Source organism: Canis lupus, chromosome 30, assembly GCF_003254725.2.
Source record: "Canis lupus dingo isolate Sandy chromosome 30, ASM325472v2, whole genome shotgun sequence".
NCBI classification, from domain to species: Eukaryota; Metazoa; Chordata; class Mammalia; order Carnivora; family Canidae; genus Canis; species Canis lupus.
Genome location: NC_064272.1, coordinates 8,095,035 through 8,111,474, shown reverse-complemented (window position 1 = coordinate 8,111,474; position 16,440 = coordinate 8,095,035). Strand labels below are relative to the sequence as shown.

General features: G+C 47.1%; 2 protein-coding genes across 2 annotated transcripts in view; one reads left to right on the top strand and one right to left on the bottom strand.

Annotated features, from left to right (window-relative positions):
• Window positions 1-267: 267 nt before the first annotated feature.
• ZFYVE19 (zinc finger FYVE-type containing 19) lies at window positions 268-7,680 on the bottom strand. The gene is made up of 11 exons (XM_025473161.3): window positions 7,489-7,680; window positions 6,119-6,240; window positions 5,898-5,951; window positions 5,383-5,501; window positions 5,138-5,283; window positions 4,754-4,862; window positions 1,926-2,135; window positions 1,412-1,491; window positions 1,008-1,106; window positions 789-916; window positions 268-704 (listed from the first exon to the last, which is right to left on the bottom strand). Exons 1-11 carry the CDS (start codon window positions 7,540-7,542, stop codon window positions 626-628), a joined length of 1,200 nt encoding a protein of 399 aa, XP_025328946.1. The 5' UTR covers window positions 7,543-7,680; the 3' UTR covers window positions 268-625.
• Window positions 7,681-7,827: 147 nt separating this feature from the next.
• DNAJC17 (DnaJ heat shock protein family (Hsp40) member C17) overlaps window positions 7,828-16,440 on the top strand; it is a 41,881-nt gene continuing 33,268 nt past the window's right edge. Inside the window, exon 1 of the mRNA XM_025473162.3 lies at window positions 7,828-7,990. Within this exon, the coding sequence (XP_025328947.1) occupies window positions 7,913-7,990 (78 nt within the window). The 5' untranslated portion in view covers window positions 7,828-7,912. The remainder of the gene's footprint in view (window positions 7,991-16,440) is intronic.

Genomic DNA, 16,440 nt, shown 5'->3' with positions numbered 1-16,440 from the left:
GAAATCCAATATGGCGGAGCCTGGGGGCTATACTGGGGTGCCTGGAGCAGGATGCACAGTTCAGATCAACTAAGCAAATATCCATGCTTACTTCATGTGAGGCCTCCAAGGTGGATGGGACTGTTTCTGCCTGGAGAAGCCTGCAGGGTGGCCCCATCTTTTTGCTCACACCACAGGACTGAACTTTGCGTTGAAGTCCTGGTCTTGCTACCTCTCTAGGGGCTCAGGCTTAGAGTCCACAGGGTTCTAGAGATAAGAGATGCTGGGTTCAAGGAGTTAACATTTTTTATTAGATCCACTAAGTCCCAGGGAAGAGCCCTAGGCCCTTGACCAAGTTTCAAGGCTCATCACCCTTAGATTCAGTCTCATCTTTCCCCACCATGCCTCATTCTCAGTCCAGACTTGGCTGTTGGAGGGCTCCTGACTTCTGCTTTCCCTCTGGCTCCCCCAGTTATCATCTCAAATAGAGAATCCTTCCTCCTTCTGGGGACACTGAGGCTCAGGAAAGGGCACATCCACGAGCAGTCTAGCCTGATGCACTCCTCCATTGGGTGCCCTGAGGCTGGGCTCAGGGGCAGGCGCACTGGCCTGCACGACTGCCTGTGGGCTTGCCTGCCTGGCTTCCTCAGTGCTCTCGGCCTGCACGCGGGGGGCAATAGGCAGACGTCTGATGCTCCTTAAGTTCAAAGGCATCATGGCCTTCCCTACGGAGCAGAGACAGATAGGTCAGGGATCATAGGTGGCCCTTGACTTCTCCCAGTGGAAAAGAACATTCCACCTGCCCTCACCGGAAGCAGCGGGCACAGTAGAGGTCCCCGTCACAGTCAGCGCAGCGCATGGTGGCATCCTCATTGCAGATGCAGCACCAGGGGAGCTCTTCTTCCTCAGCCTCAGGCCTGGTGGCCACGGCCTTCACCTGCCAAGACCAGAGAGGAATGGGGAAAGTAAGGTGTGGGAGATCACTGCAGGACCAGATGGCTGTGGTGGTGGCCAGGGGCTTTTCTCACCTCAGGCTCTGCCCTGCAGGACTGGGCCCGAGCTCGGACAGCAGGCTCCGCAGGGATGTTAAAGCCACTTGCCTCATCCAGGGCAGCTTCTTCAGTGAGCTGTGGACAGGGTGAAGAGGTGCAGCTCCCTGTTCCAGGCCTAGACACTGACCCTCTTCCCCACGAATAATTCCATGCTCTGTGGCCTTAACTTCTCAACTCATCTCCCTTTATCTGTTGCCTGTGGCTACTGATACCCCATCTCAAGGGGCCAGTGGGCAGGACAGTGGGGCCCCAGCCAGAATATGAGCTGCAGAGTGGCTTCAGCATGAGAGAGGAGGCAAGGTGAATGGAGCCTGGTAGGTGGCGGGGCAATGAGACAGGGACAGGACAGGAGGTGGTCAGGTGGGTAAGGCAGGGCCTACCTGCTGCAGAACTCTCTGGATGGCCGTCTCCTCATCCTCATCCTCATCACTGTCTGGGAGGTGATAGTCCTGGAGGGTCACTTGGAGGAACAGGTACAGGGGGGGAAGGAGTAATGTGTAGAGAGTTCACCTCAGTAGCTGTACTGCCCCCAGGAGCTGGTTTGCTTTCTAGTGGCACTTGTTCCAGAGCTAGGCAGCCTCTGTCCCAACTGATCAGATCCTGCCCCTCCCTGCCCTACCCTACCCTTCAGGGCTAGAGGACAGGAGCGGAAGATTGCTTCTGAATGGACTGAGGGTCCCCAGGCCCTACAACTGCTATGTATTCCTTTTCCATTTCTTTGCCCCGGTACCTTCCTTGTGGCTCTGGGCAAAGCTTGAGAGACCTCTGAGCACAGGAATTCCCAGCACCTGGCTCAGCATGGCAGGGAGTAGTCATTTTGTAGAGGTTGGCCTGGGGGTGTGAGTGGGGAAGCCTGCCCGATGGACACAGTGAGCTGCTACTTCCAGCCTCTACCTTTGTCAGGGTCTTGTCCCCGCAGTACGGCCAAGCGCTTGGCGAGTGCCAGGATCTTCTCCTGCCTTGTGTTCTCTTCCCGCAGCTCAATGGCTGCTTGGGCCAGCAGCCTGCTCTTCTCCTCTTCCAGGGACTGAGTGGCCTGCCCCTTGGAAGTAGCACTTTGGCCCCCGGGGCCGCCTCGGTTGAGGTCATTCTGGATAGAGGCAGCTGGAAGGAGAGAAATAGTCAGGGAGGCAGAGACAGTCCAAGATCTCTCATCAGAAGCCAGTGAGCCCATTTCTGAACTTCCTTTAAAAATCACAGGTTAGGGGGGGATCCCTGGGTGGCTCAGTGGTTTAGCGCCTGCCTTTGGCCCAGGGCACGATCCTGGGGTCCCGGGATCGAGTCCCACGTCAGGCTCCTGGCATGCAGCCTGCTTCTCCCTCCTCCTGTGTCTCTGCTCTCTCTCTCTCTCTCTCTATCATAAATAATAAATAAATAAATATTTAAAAAATAAAAATAATAAAAATCACAGGTTAGGAATGCCTGAGTGGCTCAGTGGCTGAGCCTCTGGCTCTGGCTCAGGGTGTGATCCCAGGCCAGGATCCAGGACTGGGTCCCACATCCCACACTGGGCTCCTTGTAGGGAGCCTTCTTCTCCCTCTGCCTATGTCTCTGCTTCTCTCTCTCTCTCTGTCTCTCATGAATAAATAAATAAAATCTTAAAATAAAATAAAATAAAAATCATAGATTATCAGTTTTTTATTCAGCACTAGCTCCTGTGGTTTATATTACAAATAAAATGAATCTTTCCTCCATTTTTCCAAATACAAAATACTAGTAATCTTAGGCATGTTTTTTTTTTTTCAACTACATCCATCTCTACCCCTGATATTTTTACATGTTGCCCTTAGAGTGGGTATCCCATGGTATGAGCATCACTGCCCAAGATGAGGACACAGGGAAGCTAAGCCTCAGTCAGCCTCTCTGCCTCACAGGCTGGACTGCATATTTACAGAGAGCAGCACAGAGAGAACACAAAGAAGATGAAGGCTAGGCAGGAAGAGCTCTACCAGAGTGGCTGTGGCTTTGACATGGTTCCCTTTAGCGAAGCATTTCAGAACAAGAGGTTCAAAATCAGATAGCTTTGGGTTTGAGTCCCAGCTCTGTCACTTAATACCCATGACCTCGGTCAAATTCCTTAAGCTCACTGAGCCTCAGTTTTCTCACTTATAAAATATAGATAATAGTATATACAAGATTATGGAGGGCATTCAATGTGATTATGTCTCTAAAGCAGGGTTTCTCATACTTGATTCATTGATATTATGGACAGGATAATTCTTTGTTGTAGGGACTGTCCAATGCACTATATGTTTAGCAGCATTCCTAGCCTCTGCTCTCTGGATGCCAGTGGTACCCTCTAAGCTGTGACACCAGAGAGTCTCCAGATATTGTTATATGGCCCCAGAGGGAAAATCATCCTTGGTTGAGAACCACTGCTCTGAAGCATTTGAACAGAACTGTCCAACACAATTTTTTTATAACAACAGAAATGTGGGCAGCCTGGGTGGCTCTGTGGTTTAGCGCCGCCTTCAGCCCAGGGCATGATCCTAGAGAGACCCGGGATCGAGTCCCACATTGGGCTCCCTGCATGGAGCCTGCTTCTCTGCCTGTGTCTCTGCCTCTGTGTGTGTGTGTGTCTCTCATGAATAAATAAATAAAATCTTAAAAAGAAATAACAGATATGTTCCATATCATGGTCTGTATTTGTGCTGTCCAAGACTGTAGTTTAATAGCCCTTGAAATGTGGCTGTACCACTGAGAAACTGAATTTTATTTATTTTTAAAGATTTTATTATTTGAAAGAGAGAGAGCACAAGCGCATGAGTTAAGTGATGGACAGAGGGAGAAGTAGACTCCCTGCTGAGCAGGGAGCCCGATGTGGGGCTCAATCCCAGGATCCTGGGACCTGAGCCGAAGGCAGATGCTTAACTGACTGAGCCACCCAGGTGCCCTGAGGAACCAAAGTTTCAATTTCATTTAATTATTATTAGTTTTAAGTAGATCCCACCCCCAGTGTGGAGCCCAACACAGACTTGAACTCACAACCCTAAGACCAAGACCTGAGCTTTGAGATTAAGAATCAGATGCTTAACCGACTGAACCACCCTGGTGCCCCAAATTTCACTGAATTTTAAATAAATTTAAAATTTTTTTTAAATTTATTTATGATAGTCACAGAGAGAGAGAGAGAAAGAGAGAGAGAGAGGCAGAGACATAGGCAGAGGGAGAAGCAGGCTCCATGCACCAGGAGCCCAACGTGGGATTCGATCCCAGGTCTCCAGGATCGCGCCCTGGGCCAAAGGGAGACGCTAAACCACTGCGCTACCCAGGGTTCCCGAATTTTAAATAAATTTAAATAACCTGTTCCTCATCCTTATCATCATCATCGCAGAGAACATTCACTGAACACTTACTATGAGCCAGGCAGGGCCTTAAGTGCTTATTAGATGATCTCATTTACTTCTTGTGATTTCCCTGTGAGATGGGTTTTACCACATATGCCTCCATTTTATAGATGATGATAGTGATGCTTAGGGCAAGTAACTTCCCCAGGGTCACAGAGCTAGTTTAAGTGGTAGTATAAGAAATCACTGTCTGATTCTGAAGCCCACACACTTATCTGTGAGGCTTACACTGGCTCCTGTTAGAGCAAACCATGGTTTACAATGTTGATTGTTCTCTGATTTACATTTGTGTCCCAGAGAGTGGGCAGCAGGGTTGTTCCCACTTGGGGAAAGAGTGGGGGGCAGGTCTCTGGGGGATTCAGGTGCAGAAGTTACCTGGGCCTCCTCGTTCTGAGCTCTCATCAATAGCCACCTCCGCTGCCAGCTGTGTCAGCAGATCCTGTGCCTGCTGGGCTTGGGTCCTGGTGTCTGGTGGCTGATGTGCCTGCTCAGAGGAGGGAACTTCAGTGGGGAGCAGGTTAGGGGGAGGGCAAAACTGTGAGGTGCAGAACAGTCTAGGTTAGGGGTGGATGCTGAAGAGTTTCCAAAGCTCAGGGAAAGGGGACTAATCTTACACTCCTTCCTCCCCCACCCCTTCCTACTGCTTGTCCCTGGTTCCTTGGCTTGAGGCTCAAGAGGTGAGGGTGGGAGGTTTTGCCAATGTATCTGGGCTTCTGCTAGGCCCTTAGCCTAGGAGCCCTGTCCCCCACAAGCACCTACCAGCTGGGAGGTCTGTGAAGGCAGAACTCTGCCCTGTAGTGCAGCAAGCCGTGCCTCCACCTCCTGGGTGGAAGGGATGGAACCCTGGGGGTCATCCCTCAGTGCAGCTAGCCTGGCTTCTATCTCCGCCTGTGAGGCCACTGACTCTGAAATTGGTATAGAGAAGCCTTGTAAGACCCAGAGGAATCCTAGTCCCAGGAGGCCTAGATGGTACCTTTTAGGTCACCCTGTCTGCCCCCACTCACTGGGCTTGTTCTGTTGGCGGAGCCGTGCTAGGCGCTCAGCGATGACTTGGTCTTGCTGGATCAGTCCCTGGCTCTGAGGAGTTTTGGGCTTCCGCTTGGCTTCCAAGGCTGCCACGCGCCTGGCAGGGTATGAGATAAGGTTCTTGAAGAATGCAGAAGGAAGGGGTGAAGGCACCTACTCACCGTTTCCCATTCAAATAATTTCTAGGCATCCAGGGAGGCCTCCAATGGACAATATTCTGTAGTCCTCATTCATGTCACCCTGCAACCCAATCCAGCTGACTAACCGGAGGGTCTGGCTGAGAAGACAAGGTCTACCAAAGACCTTGCCCAGCCTTCTGGGGAGAGGGCTGATGAGCTACTTTTTGAGCCCAAGAGGGCAGTCAGGAGGCTGAGAGATAATATTCTCCTGACCTTGTGCTCATTTGTTCTAGAGGCTGGGAAGAGAGTCCTACTCTTTGGCTCCTTTGTCTTTTCCCCATCCCTATTTGCCTCTCTGTTCGTTCAACACTTACTTCTTATAGTTCTGAGGTGGTGACCACTTGGAGGCATTGGCAGGAGAAGATCCTCTATAGAGAAGAAAACTGGTATCAGAAGTCCTGCCATCTGCCAGTCAGTACCTCCCACTCCAAACACTTCCTGAGCTGATCTCTAGCCACAGAGCACAAAGCTGTGTGGGCTGGCCAGCTGCCTGGTACCATGCTTGGCTAAACTCTCGCCCATGTCAACTTCTCACCTGGTCAGGACCTCATGGCACTGCTTGCAGACTTTCTGCTGAGTATTTCCAGTCCGGGGCACCGCTGCACTGAAGCTAAGGCAGCCAGAACAGAAGGCCCGGCCACAATTCTTACAGCCGTACTGTAAGAAACATGAAGTAGGGGATCCATCTCTCACCCGCCCCTGTAGGCTCCTCCCTGGGACTCTCCAAGCACACAGAGAGGGAAGACACTGAAGTTGTGACCAGCTGCTGGGAGGAGGAGGAGTGGGGCCCCTAAGGCCTGAGGAAAGACAGGGGTGGAGGGTAAAGCGATTCCTCAGTCTCCAGTCTTTTATTCAAATCAAGTAAAGCTTTATGCAAAATTCCCATGTTTTCTATCCTGTCTTCAATTCCCCGACACTGGGGTGTAGAAAACAAATAGGTAAAACTTCATGCTGCAGGCCACTGACTCTTCAACATAGGAGAATCAGAGAGTGCAGAGCTCTACCTTTTCTGCCTTAGCAAAGATGGAGGATGGCTTGTCTTCAGTATAACAATAGCCTCCATTTATTAAACACTTATTGTGTGCCAGGCACTAAGTTCAGTATGTAACATTCATCATCTGACAAAATGCTCACAATTTATGCACAGTAGTTACTCAATCCTGATGACCACCATTATTATTCCTATCTTAGGTTCAGAGAGGTTACATGACTTGCTCAAACCAAGGTCATTCCATGGATAAGACAGCTGAGTTCAAATCTGAACCCTGACCACCCTGATTCCAAAACCCAGGTTTCAGGTGCTACACGATCTGCCCCCCTAACTGTGCTATTCATTCATTCACTATGGTACCTAGCTCCTGGTCACAACTGAGCAGAGGAAGCTCACTAGGAGAATTTAGGGGCCTGTGCAGAAGACAAAAAGAGACGTTGCCATGTGCCCTGGGAGCAGGACGAAGTGCAGTAATCTAACTCAAAAAACCTGGTAAGGGCAGGCTGTGTGATGAAGATTTCAGGACAGAGAGTAAGGGGCACGGTGTGATGGAGAGTAATCGCAGGGTAGTAACTAAGACTGGGCTGCAGAGGAGCAGTGTGGAGAGAAGGAAAGAGCTGTATCTCATACACTTGGTGGACAGAAAAGCCTACCTTTCTAGGAAGGGCAGAAGGGTGCTCTCCAGTTTATAGGGTACTTTCACCTCCAGCACATCGCTGGACCCTCGTGCCAACCCCGAAAGCGAGGGAGCGCTAGCCCCATTTTATAGAAATGGAAACTGAGGTTCAGTGACTTCATCAAAACCACACTGCTGTAAAGGGGCCATAAAACCAAGTCTACGGACTGCAAGTCCTGTGCTTTTCCTCCACGCCCCGTCCTCCCTGGCCCTTCGAGCCCGCGGGGAGAAGACTCGCCTCCTTCTTGAAGAGGGTAAACTTGACAGCACAGCCGTAGCACCTACTCTCCATTCTCGTGGCCGGCGCGGCGACGCAGGGTCCACAAAACCGAGACCACTCCAATCCGGTCCGGGGACCCTTGGACTTTCACTAAGTCCCGCCCCACGCCCCACGCCCCCAGCGCATGCTTGCCGCGGCCTTGGCAGGAAAACCGCGATCTGCACGCTAGCCCGGGAGCGGGAACGGCGGGCGCGGAGGCTGCTGGGAGGCGTAGTTCATTCACGGCTGCTTGCTTCCCTCAGAGGCAGTCAAGCCCGATCCAGTACACATTTCCCAGGGGGCTAAGCGCCATTCAGTCCGTTTGGGGTGACAGTCCCCGGGAATCCTTACGCACGCTTAGACTCTTGGGAGTTGTAGTACGAATCCAGTCAGGGTTGGAACCATGGCGGTGGCCAAGGAGCTCTTACAGATGGACCTGTACGCGCTGCTAGGTATCGAGGAGAAAGCGGCGGACAAAGAGGTGAGAAGGTGGCGAGGAGGGCCGAATCCGACCGGCCTGGAGGTTCTTCCTGCCTTGGCGCCTCGACAGTCCTGGCACCCGCTTTCCGGGTTTGGGCGAGCTCTAGGCGGGGAGTGCGGGGCGGCCCGAGGGCCTCAGAAGGTGGTTTCCCATACATTTCCTAGATGGTCTGAGGGTCTCAGAGGAATTGGGGTGTACAGAATGGAGGCTTCTCGCACGCGGGGCTGTGCTTTCCCTCTGGCCCTTGCGGAGGCAGCTGGGTGAACCTGAGAGGGAACCCTAGTCCCCTCCCCGCGCCTGCGCAGTGTCAGTCTCTGAGTCTGCCTCTGCCTTTTTGTGCCTCGAGCTGCTTCATGTAGTCACCCCCTTGAGGGCTGGCTTTGCTAAGAGCCTAGGGCGGAAAAAAGGCCTGTCTCAAGGCTCCTTTACTCTCTTTTCATCCCTTTCTTGGCAGTGTGACCTGTGACTCTGCCATCCCTGTTCTCGGCCCGTTGTTGCCCCGTGAAAAAGTGCTAACGGGCTCAAAGCCGGAGGATCAGAAGAGTAAAGGCAGATGGCCTGAAGTTCCTCGGGAAGGTGTTGATAAAGATGCCAGGGAGTGGGATACTAACCGATTAAGCTGTAATTAGGATTTCTGTTATCTTCCCCTGGATAATGGTGGAGGTTGTAGCGGTGTAGGAAGGGGAGGCAGGTAATTCATCAGATGAAAATTAATGCTTACGAATGTCCCTGTACTTCATGGGCTGAGTGAGCTTGTGAGAAGCAGCAGCTCTGGGCAGAAAAGCAAGGAGACAGATAGGGTCCTGAAGGAGAGATTGCTGGAAACCTGCACATCACTGTCCCAGGCAGCAGCTGAAATCAGAAGTGGGTCATGGATGTGTACAGAGCACCAAAAGCCTCTGCCATACCTGTCTCATAAGTATTAAAATTTCAGTATTAATAATGCCCAACACCTATATAGTGTGCTGGGCACTACTCTGGGTGCTCTATATTTTTAAATTGTTAAATTTGTTCTTCATTAATAGTGAGAAATTACCTTGGACATTTTGCACCAAATATGCCAGTGTGTTGGAATCCTGAAATTGGAACTTCTGAGGAAGGCAATTGGGAGCCTTTGATCTGAGTCTATTACTCAGAGGTGAAGGGGGATGGATGAGCTGCCCCTAAGGGAGTTGGGTGAGACCATTGTTTAGCCAAGAGACCAAAGTCTAAATGGGCCAGTATCCAGTTTTCACTCAGATGAGATAAGGAATATGTGAGAAGGCTCTTTATAAAGGGTAAAAGGTGCTGTTCCTACCTGTTAGGAGTGGAGGCACAACTATAATATAAGGGAGAACATAATAAATTCCTTAAGAGGGATACAGACAGAGTTCTGGGAGTGTTCAGAGTAGGATAAGGTGGCTTCTAGTTTGGGAGAAGGGGTGGGGAAAATAGAGAAGGCATCCGAAGCCTTAAAAAACAGGCGGAGTTTGGGTGTGTGGAGATGAAGAAAGGATATTCCACTATACTATCTGTATAGTCCAATTTGCCTAGAGCATAGGCCAAGAAGAAAGAGTAAAAGAAGATAAACTTTGAAAAGTAGATTGGAACCTTTGCATACACTGGCTAGCTTCATGGTAATGGATACTTTTTGGTAGCAAGGGAGACCCAGGCCCTGGTGTCCCCTCTCCTTGGTCCCTTGCCTGTCCCATTCTAGGGGTGCTGGAGGACTGTCATATATAGAGCATATACAAGGAAGGCCTTCTAAGCTTTGGTTGTATGGTCATATAGTCTAAGGGTTACTTTGGGTCCATGGAAAGGTGACACAAATTGAGTAAACCCGGGATCCCTGGGTGGCGCAGCGGTTTGGCGCCTGCCTTTGGCCCAGGGCGCGATCCTGGAGACCCGGGATCGAATCCCACGTCGGGCTCCCGGTGCATGGAGCCTGCTTCTCCCTCTGCCTGTGTCTCTGCCTCTCTCTCTCTCTCTCTCTCTCTCTGTGTGACTATCATAAATAAATAAAAATTAAAAAAAAAAATTGAGTAAACCCTGAAATCATGTATAATATTGTGTATTCATATTTGAGGAGAGGAGTTAATTCTCACTCCAAAAAGGCTAAAGAAGCCATGGTCTAGGCCAATCTTGTATTAGTGATGGTGAAACAGAAGCTCAGAGAGGTGCCCAGTGGGGAGTCTGCCTCTCCCTATCCATCTGCCTCTCCCCTACTCATTATCTCTCTCCCTCTTTCTTGCTCTCTCTCAAATAAATAAAATCTAAAAAAAATTTTTTGTTGATGAATGAAGTAGTGGCTTCAGAGACCACTACAACTTTACATGAGAGTGAGGAGACTTGGGACAGTCACTGCCTCTCTTAGGGGCTCACTGTCCTCAAATGTAAAATGAGGGAGTTGGGCAAATTCTGGCCTCAGGGGTCAAATGGCCCATGACATGTTTTTGTAATAAGCTGTGAGCTGAAGAATAATTTTTACACGTTTAAAGGATTGTAAAAAACAGACTTAACTCAATAGTAAAAAATCAAACATGATTAAAAAATGGGGAAAGGGGGACACCTGGGTGGCTCAGTGGTTGAGCGCCTACCTTTGGCCCAGGGCATGCTCCTGGAGTCCCAGGATCGAGTCTCACATTGGGCTCCCTGCATGGAGCCTGCTTCTCTCTCAAACCTGTGTCTCTGCCTCTCTGTCTCTCTCTCATGAATAAATAAATAAAAACTTTTTTAAAAATTATTTTTATTTTATTTTATTTTATTTTATTTTATTTTATTTTATTTTATTTTAAATAAAATCTTTTTAAAAAATGAGTAAAGGGGGATCCCTGGGTGGTGCAGCGGTTTGGCGCCTGCCTTTGGCCCAGGGCACGATCCTGGAGACCCGGGATCAAATCCCACGTCGGGCTCCCGGTGCATGGAGCCTGCTTCTCCCTCTGCCTATGTCTCTGCCTCTCTTTCTCTCTCTCTCTCTGTGACTATTATAAATAAATAAATAAATAAATAAATAAATAAATAAATAAATAAATAAATAAAAATTTAAAAAAAATGAGTAAAGGACTTAAATAGACGTTTCTCCAAAGAAGATACATAAATGGCCAATAAGTACATGAAAAGATAGATGTTTAATACCACTAATCATTGGATAAATACAAATATCTTAAAACCACAGTGAGATACTACTTTACACCCATTACAATGGCTATTAATAAAAAAAAAAACCCCGCAGAAAGTAATAGGTGTTGTCAAGGATGCGGAGAAATTGGAACCTTTATTGGAACCTTTATGCATTGCTGGTGGTACATCTGCTGTGGAAAACAGTGTGTTCAGGGACCCCTGGGTGGCTCAGTGGTTGAGCGTCTGCCTTCAGCTCAGGGCATGATCCTGAGGTCCCAGGATCAAGTACCATATTGGGCTCCCTGTGGGGAGCCTGCTTCTCCCTCTGCCTGTGTCTCTGCCTCTCTGTGTCTCTTATGAATAAATAAATAAAATCTTTTTTTTAAAAGGAAAACAGTATTGTGAGTCCTCAAAAAATTAAACAGAATTATATGATCCAGTATATACCCAAAAGAAGTGAAAGAGACCCAGATAGATATTTGTACACCCATGTTTGTAGTAGCATTATTCACAATAACTAAAAAGTGGAAGGAACCCAACTGGCCACCTCATATTCCTCTTCTGTGAGTTTCCTCAAGTAGTCAGATTCATGAGATAGAAAATAGGAATGGTGGTTGCTGGCAGGAATGGTGGTTGCCAGGGGCTGGGCAGTGGAGGTGGAAGGAGGAGTTAATGTTCAACTGGTATAGAGTTTTAGCTTTACAAATGTAAAAATTTCTGGAGACTAGTGGCAATGGTTGCACACTAATGTGAATGTACTTAATAACAGAAATGTATACTTAAAAATGATTAAAATAGTGGAGTGTGTGGGTGGTTTAGTTGGTTAAGCATGTGACCCTTGATTTTGACTCAGGTCATGATCTCCGGGTTGTGAGATCCAGCCCCACATCGGGACTGTGTGCTGGGCATGGAGCCTGCTAAAGATTCCCTCTCTCCCTGTCCCTCCACCCTGCTTCCCCACCTTGCTCTTGAACCCTCTCTCACTACCAAATCAAATCAAATAAAAAATGGTTAAAATGGTAAATTTTATGTTATGTATATGTTATTTTTTGATTTTTAATTTTTTAAAATTAAAAATAAATATATAATGAAATATATGTATAATATATATATAATAAAAAAAAATATATTTTTAGAGAGAGAGTGTGAGTGACCTGCAGAGAGGAGGGGCAGAGAAAGGAAGAGAGAGAATCCTAAGCAGGCTCCACACTTGCCTGACACATAGCTCAGTCTCATGACCCTGAGATCATGACCTGAGCCAAAGTCAAGAGTCAGAGGGTCAACCAACTGAGCGACCCAGGCTCCCCAGTTACAAATATTTTATAATGAAAACAGCCAACTAACCAAACCAAACAAAAACCAACCCAAAGAAGAATGTTTGACAAAGATCATATGTGGCCTCCTAAAATTTTTGGCCTTTTGCAGAAAATGTTTGCCTATCCCACCTGGAGTTAGGGGAAGTTCAGTTCCACCTTTCTGTACATTGAACTACCCCCTTTTGCCATCCTCCTAGCGCAGCAAACCTAGGAGGCCCAGAAGTAGGTTAAAACACCACCACTGGTGGAAATTTAAAGACTTGGGAATTCCTAGGTAGACATTTTTGTCCACATTCAAGCCTCAGGAGATAGGCAGGGCACAGTATGATCATCTTGTAGAAAAGCCTTGAGTTGAGGATTTGATGTAGAAATGCTCCCAGGAAGAGGATCGTGCCCTGGGAATTCAGTCCCTTGCTAGAACCTGAAGCTATGGGCCTGATTCTTACATGCTCATGTGCACGTGCCTCTGTGTGTGTGTTTGTGTGTGTGTGCACACATCGTGCACACACATGCACGATCCCCTTTTCCCCCACATTCATTCATTAACTCTGTGTCTGCTGCAGCAGCACCCCAAGGCCTGCCAAGATGAAGAGCAGGTCATGAATTAATGCCATTTGCAAACCCCTAAGAGATTCGGAATTAATCTCAGGAATTATCCAGGTTCCTGCAGTGGCCTTCTAGCCTTCCTCCTAGTTCTGCTCTTGCCTCCTTGAGCCTCTTCACACAGCAGCCAGAGTGAGCCTTTAGAATGTGAATCAGATTGTGTCCCCACTGCCCTAACGTCCCAGTGGCTATTCCTCAGTCTTAGAATGAAACCTGAAGGCCTTCCCTGGCCAGTGGGGCTCTTGTTGCCTTTCCTCTATGTGCTCTACCATCCTCCCCTTACTCACTAAGCTCCTGTCATCTCAGTCCTCCTGTGATTTTTTTAAATTGTGCTAAAATATGCATAACATAAAATTTACCATCTTAACCCTTTTTGAGTGGACAATTCAGTGACATTAAATACATACCCATTGTTGTGCAATAATCACCACAGTCTGTCTCCAGAATTTTTCCATGATTCTACACTGAAATTCCATACCATTAAACATTAAATTCCTCATTCCTTTCTCTACTATTCTACTTTTTTTTCTCTGTGAACTTGACTATTCTGTGTACCTCATGTAAGTGAACATACAAATATCATATATTTGTCTTTTTGTGTCTGGCTTAATTCACTTAACAATCTTCTCAAGGTTCATCCATGTTGTGGCACATATCAGGATTTCCTTCCCTTTTAAGGTGTTTTTTTTTTTTTTAACTTAAGTGGGTTTTTGTTTTATTTATTTTTATTTATTTGTTTGTTTGTTTGTTTTTAAGTAATTTCTACACCTGATGTGGGGCTGGAACTCACAACCCTGAGATCAAGAAGTGCATGCTCTCTCTCTGTGTGTCTCACGAATAAATAAATAAAATCTTAAAAAAAAAAAAAAGAAGTGCATGCTCTGAGCCAGCCAGACACCCCCTTTTTAAGTTTAAATAATATTTCATTGAATGTATATGCCACATCACCACATTTTGTTTATCCATTTATCTGTCTACAGACATTTGAAGGATTTCTGCCTTTTGACTATTGTGAATAATGCTCCTGTGAATAAATGTATAAATATCTGTTAAAGTCCTGCTTTCAGTTCTTTTGGATATATACCCATAAGTGGGATTGCTGGATCATATGATAACTTTACGTGTAATGTTTTGGCAAACCTCCATACTGCCTTCCATAGCGGCTACACCATTGCACATTCCCACCAGCAATGCACAAGGGTTCTAGTTTCTCCACATCCTCCATAACACTTGTTATTTTCTCTTTTTTGCGGGGAGAACAACCTTCCTACTGGATATGAAATGGGCCTCCAGTGACTTTTTTCAAACTCATCTGATACATTCTTGCTTCAGGGCCTTTATACCTGCTAATCCTTCTGCTTAGAACATTCTTGTCTGGCAGTTGTATATCTTATATCTCATGTCTGCATCTTACTTGATTGCTATTCAAATATAAACGCCCTCAGAGAGGCTTTCCTGACCACCAATTTAAATTAGCTACCCCACACCACTACTCTGCTATATGTTTCTAAGTAGTACATCTCCCTAGTGATGCTCACTACCACAATGTATCACATACCCATCTGCTTACCATTGGTCTCCCCAATAGAATGTAAAAAATCCAAGAAGGAAGGGACTTCTTCTGTTTTGTTTATTGCTGTGTCTCTAGCCCTAAAACAGTATCTAGCACTTGGTAGATGATGCTCTATAAATCCTTGTTGGGTGATTGGATGAATATGCATTATTATTTTCTTAGCAATACTTTGTGATGAAGTGAAATTACTAGACCAAAAGTAAATATATTTAAAAGTTTTTAAGACATTAAAAAAAAATCTGTATACCCAACATGGGGTTCAAACTTACAAACTCGGGATCCCTGGGTGGCGCAGCGGTTTAGCGCCTGCCTTTGGACCAGGGCGCGATCCTGGAGACCCGGGATCGAATCCCACGTCAGGCTCCCGGCATGGAGCCTGCTTCTCCCTCTGCCTGTCTCTGCCTCTCTCTCTCTCTCTGTGTGTGACTATCATAAATTAAAAAAAAAACAAAAACAAAAACAAACTTACAAACTCGAGATCAAGAGTTATCATGCTCTATAGACTGAGCCTACTAGGCACCCCTAAAAGCTTTTTCAAAGTTGTCTTTCAGAGAGGTCATACCTACTTCACTCTTGCCAGGTAGGCAGGATTGCCCATCTCTCTGCTTGGAGCCCTGGCCCTGACTCTTGAAAGCAGCATGCTCTGTGCCCAGTGCCTCGTGTGTGCCCAATGTCCTGCCTAGAACATTGGACCTTTATTGAATCAAATTTTACAGTGTTCTCCGTATTTTTTTTTCTGTATTTCTTTTTTGTTTCCTTTCCTATTCTCCATGTGTGTTTCAGAGGAGCATAGAAACACTTACCACAAATATCTGATTCCACAAACTTTTATTAAGTGCTTTCCGCGTGTCAGCCTCAGAGTCTGGTGCTAGGGTTGTAAATGTGAAGAGAGCGGTCCCTGTAGGGTTGCCCCATCTTGTTTCTACCTTTCCATCTCTTGCTCCATCATTTTGGAACACGGAGGTTAAAGTTGATAATTCTAGAAGTTGATGTTTTCTAATCAGATGATTTAGGGAGTTGTCTTAACAAGTAAGGCCAAGAATTGTTGTTTTTTACATCTACCATGTGTCAAAAGTAGATGAAAATTATAATACAGAATATCAAGCACTGTTGGGAATTGTAAATGTGCTTTTATCATCATCTTAGTACTTATTAGCAGTGATAGGTAAGTGGACTTTGACTCCAAATCATTGTAAGTCATTGTCTCCATGACTTACCTTGTTGTGATCTCGATTGAATATTTTACCTCTGTGTGCTTTGGCTTCCCTGTCTGCAAAGTGAGAATGATGGCAATTGCTCCTTGCCAGCATTGTGTGAGGCTTGATCCAGGTCAAGCATTTATTTTTTTATTTTATTTTTTAAAGATCGATTGATTGATTGCTTGATTGATTAGAGAGAGAGAGAGAGAGAGAGGGACGCTTGGGTGGCTCAGCGGTTGGGCACCTGTCTTCGGCTCAGGGTGTGATTCTGGAGTCCCGGGATTGAATCCCACGTTGGGCTTCCTGCATGGAACCTGCTTCTCCCTCTGCCTGTGTCTCTGCCTCTCTCTCTCTGTGTCTCGATTGAATGAATGAATGAATGAATGAATGAAAGAGAGAGCACACAATTGGGGGGGAGGGGCAGAAGGAGAGGGAGAAGCAACTTCCCCGCTGAGCAGGAGCCTGATGTGGGGCTTGATCCCAGGACCCTGGGATCATGACCTGAGCAGAAGTCAGATGCTTAACTGACTGAGCCACTCAGGCGTCCCCAGGTCAAGCATTCAGCATGGCGCCTACACAGAGTAAATACTCACTACATGTTAGCTCTTGCTGTTAACCTTGCACCTCCATCTTCCTTACACTGTAAGCACTAAAGTCAGG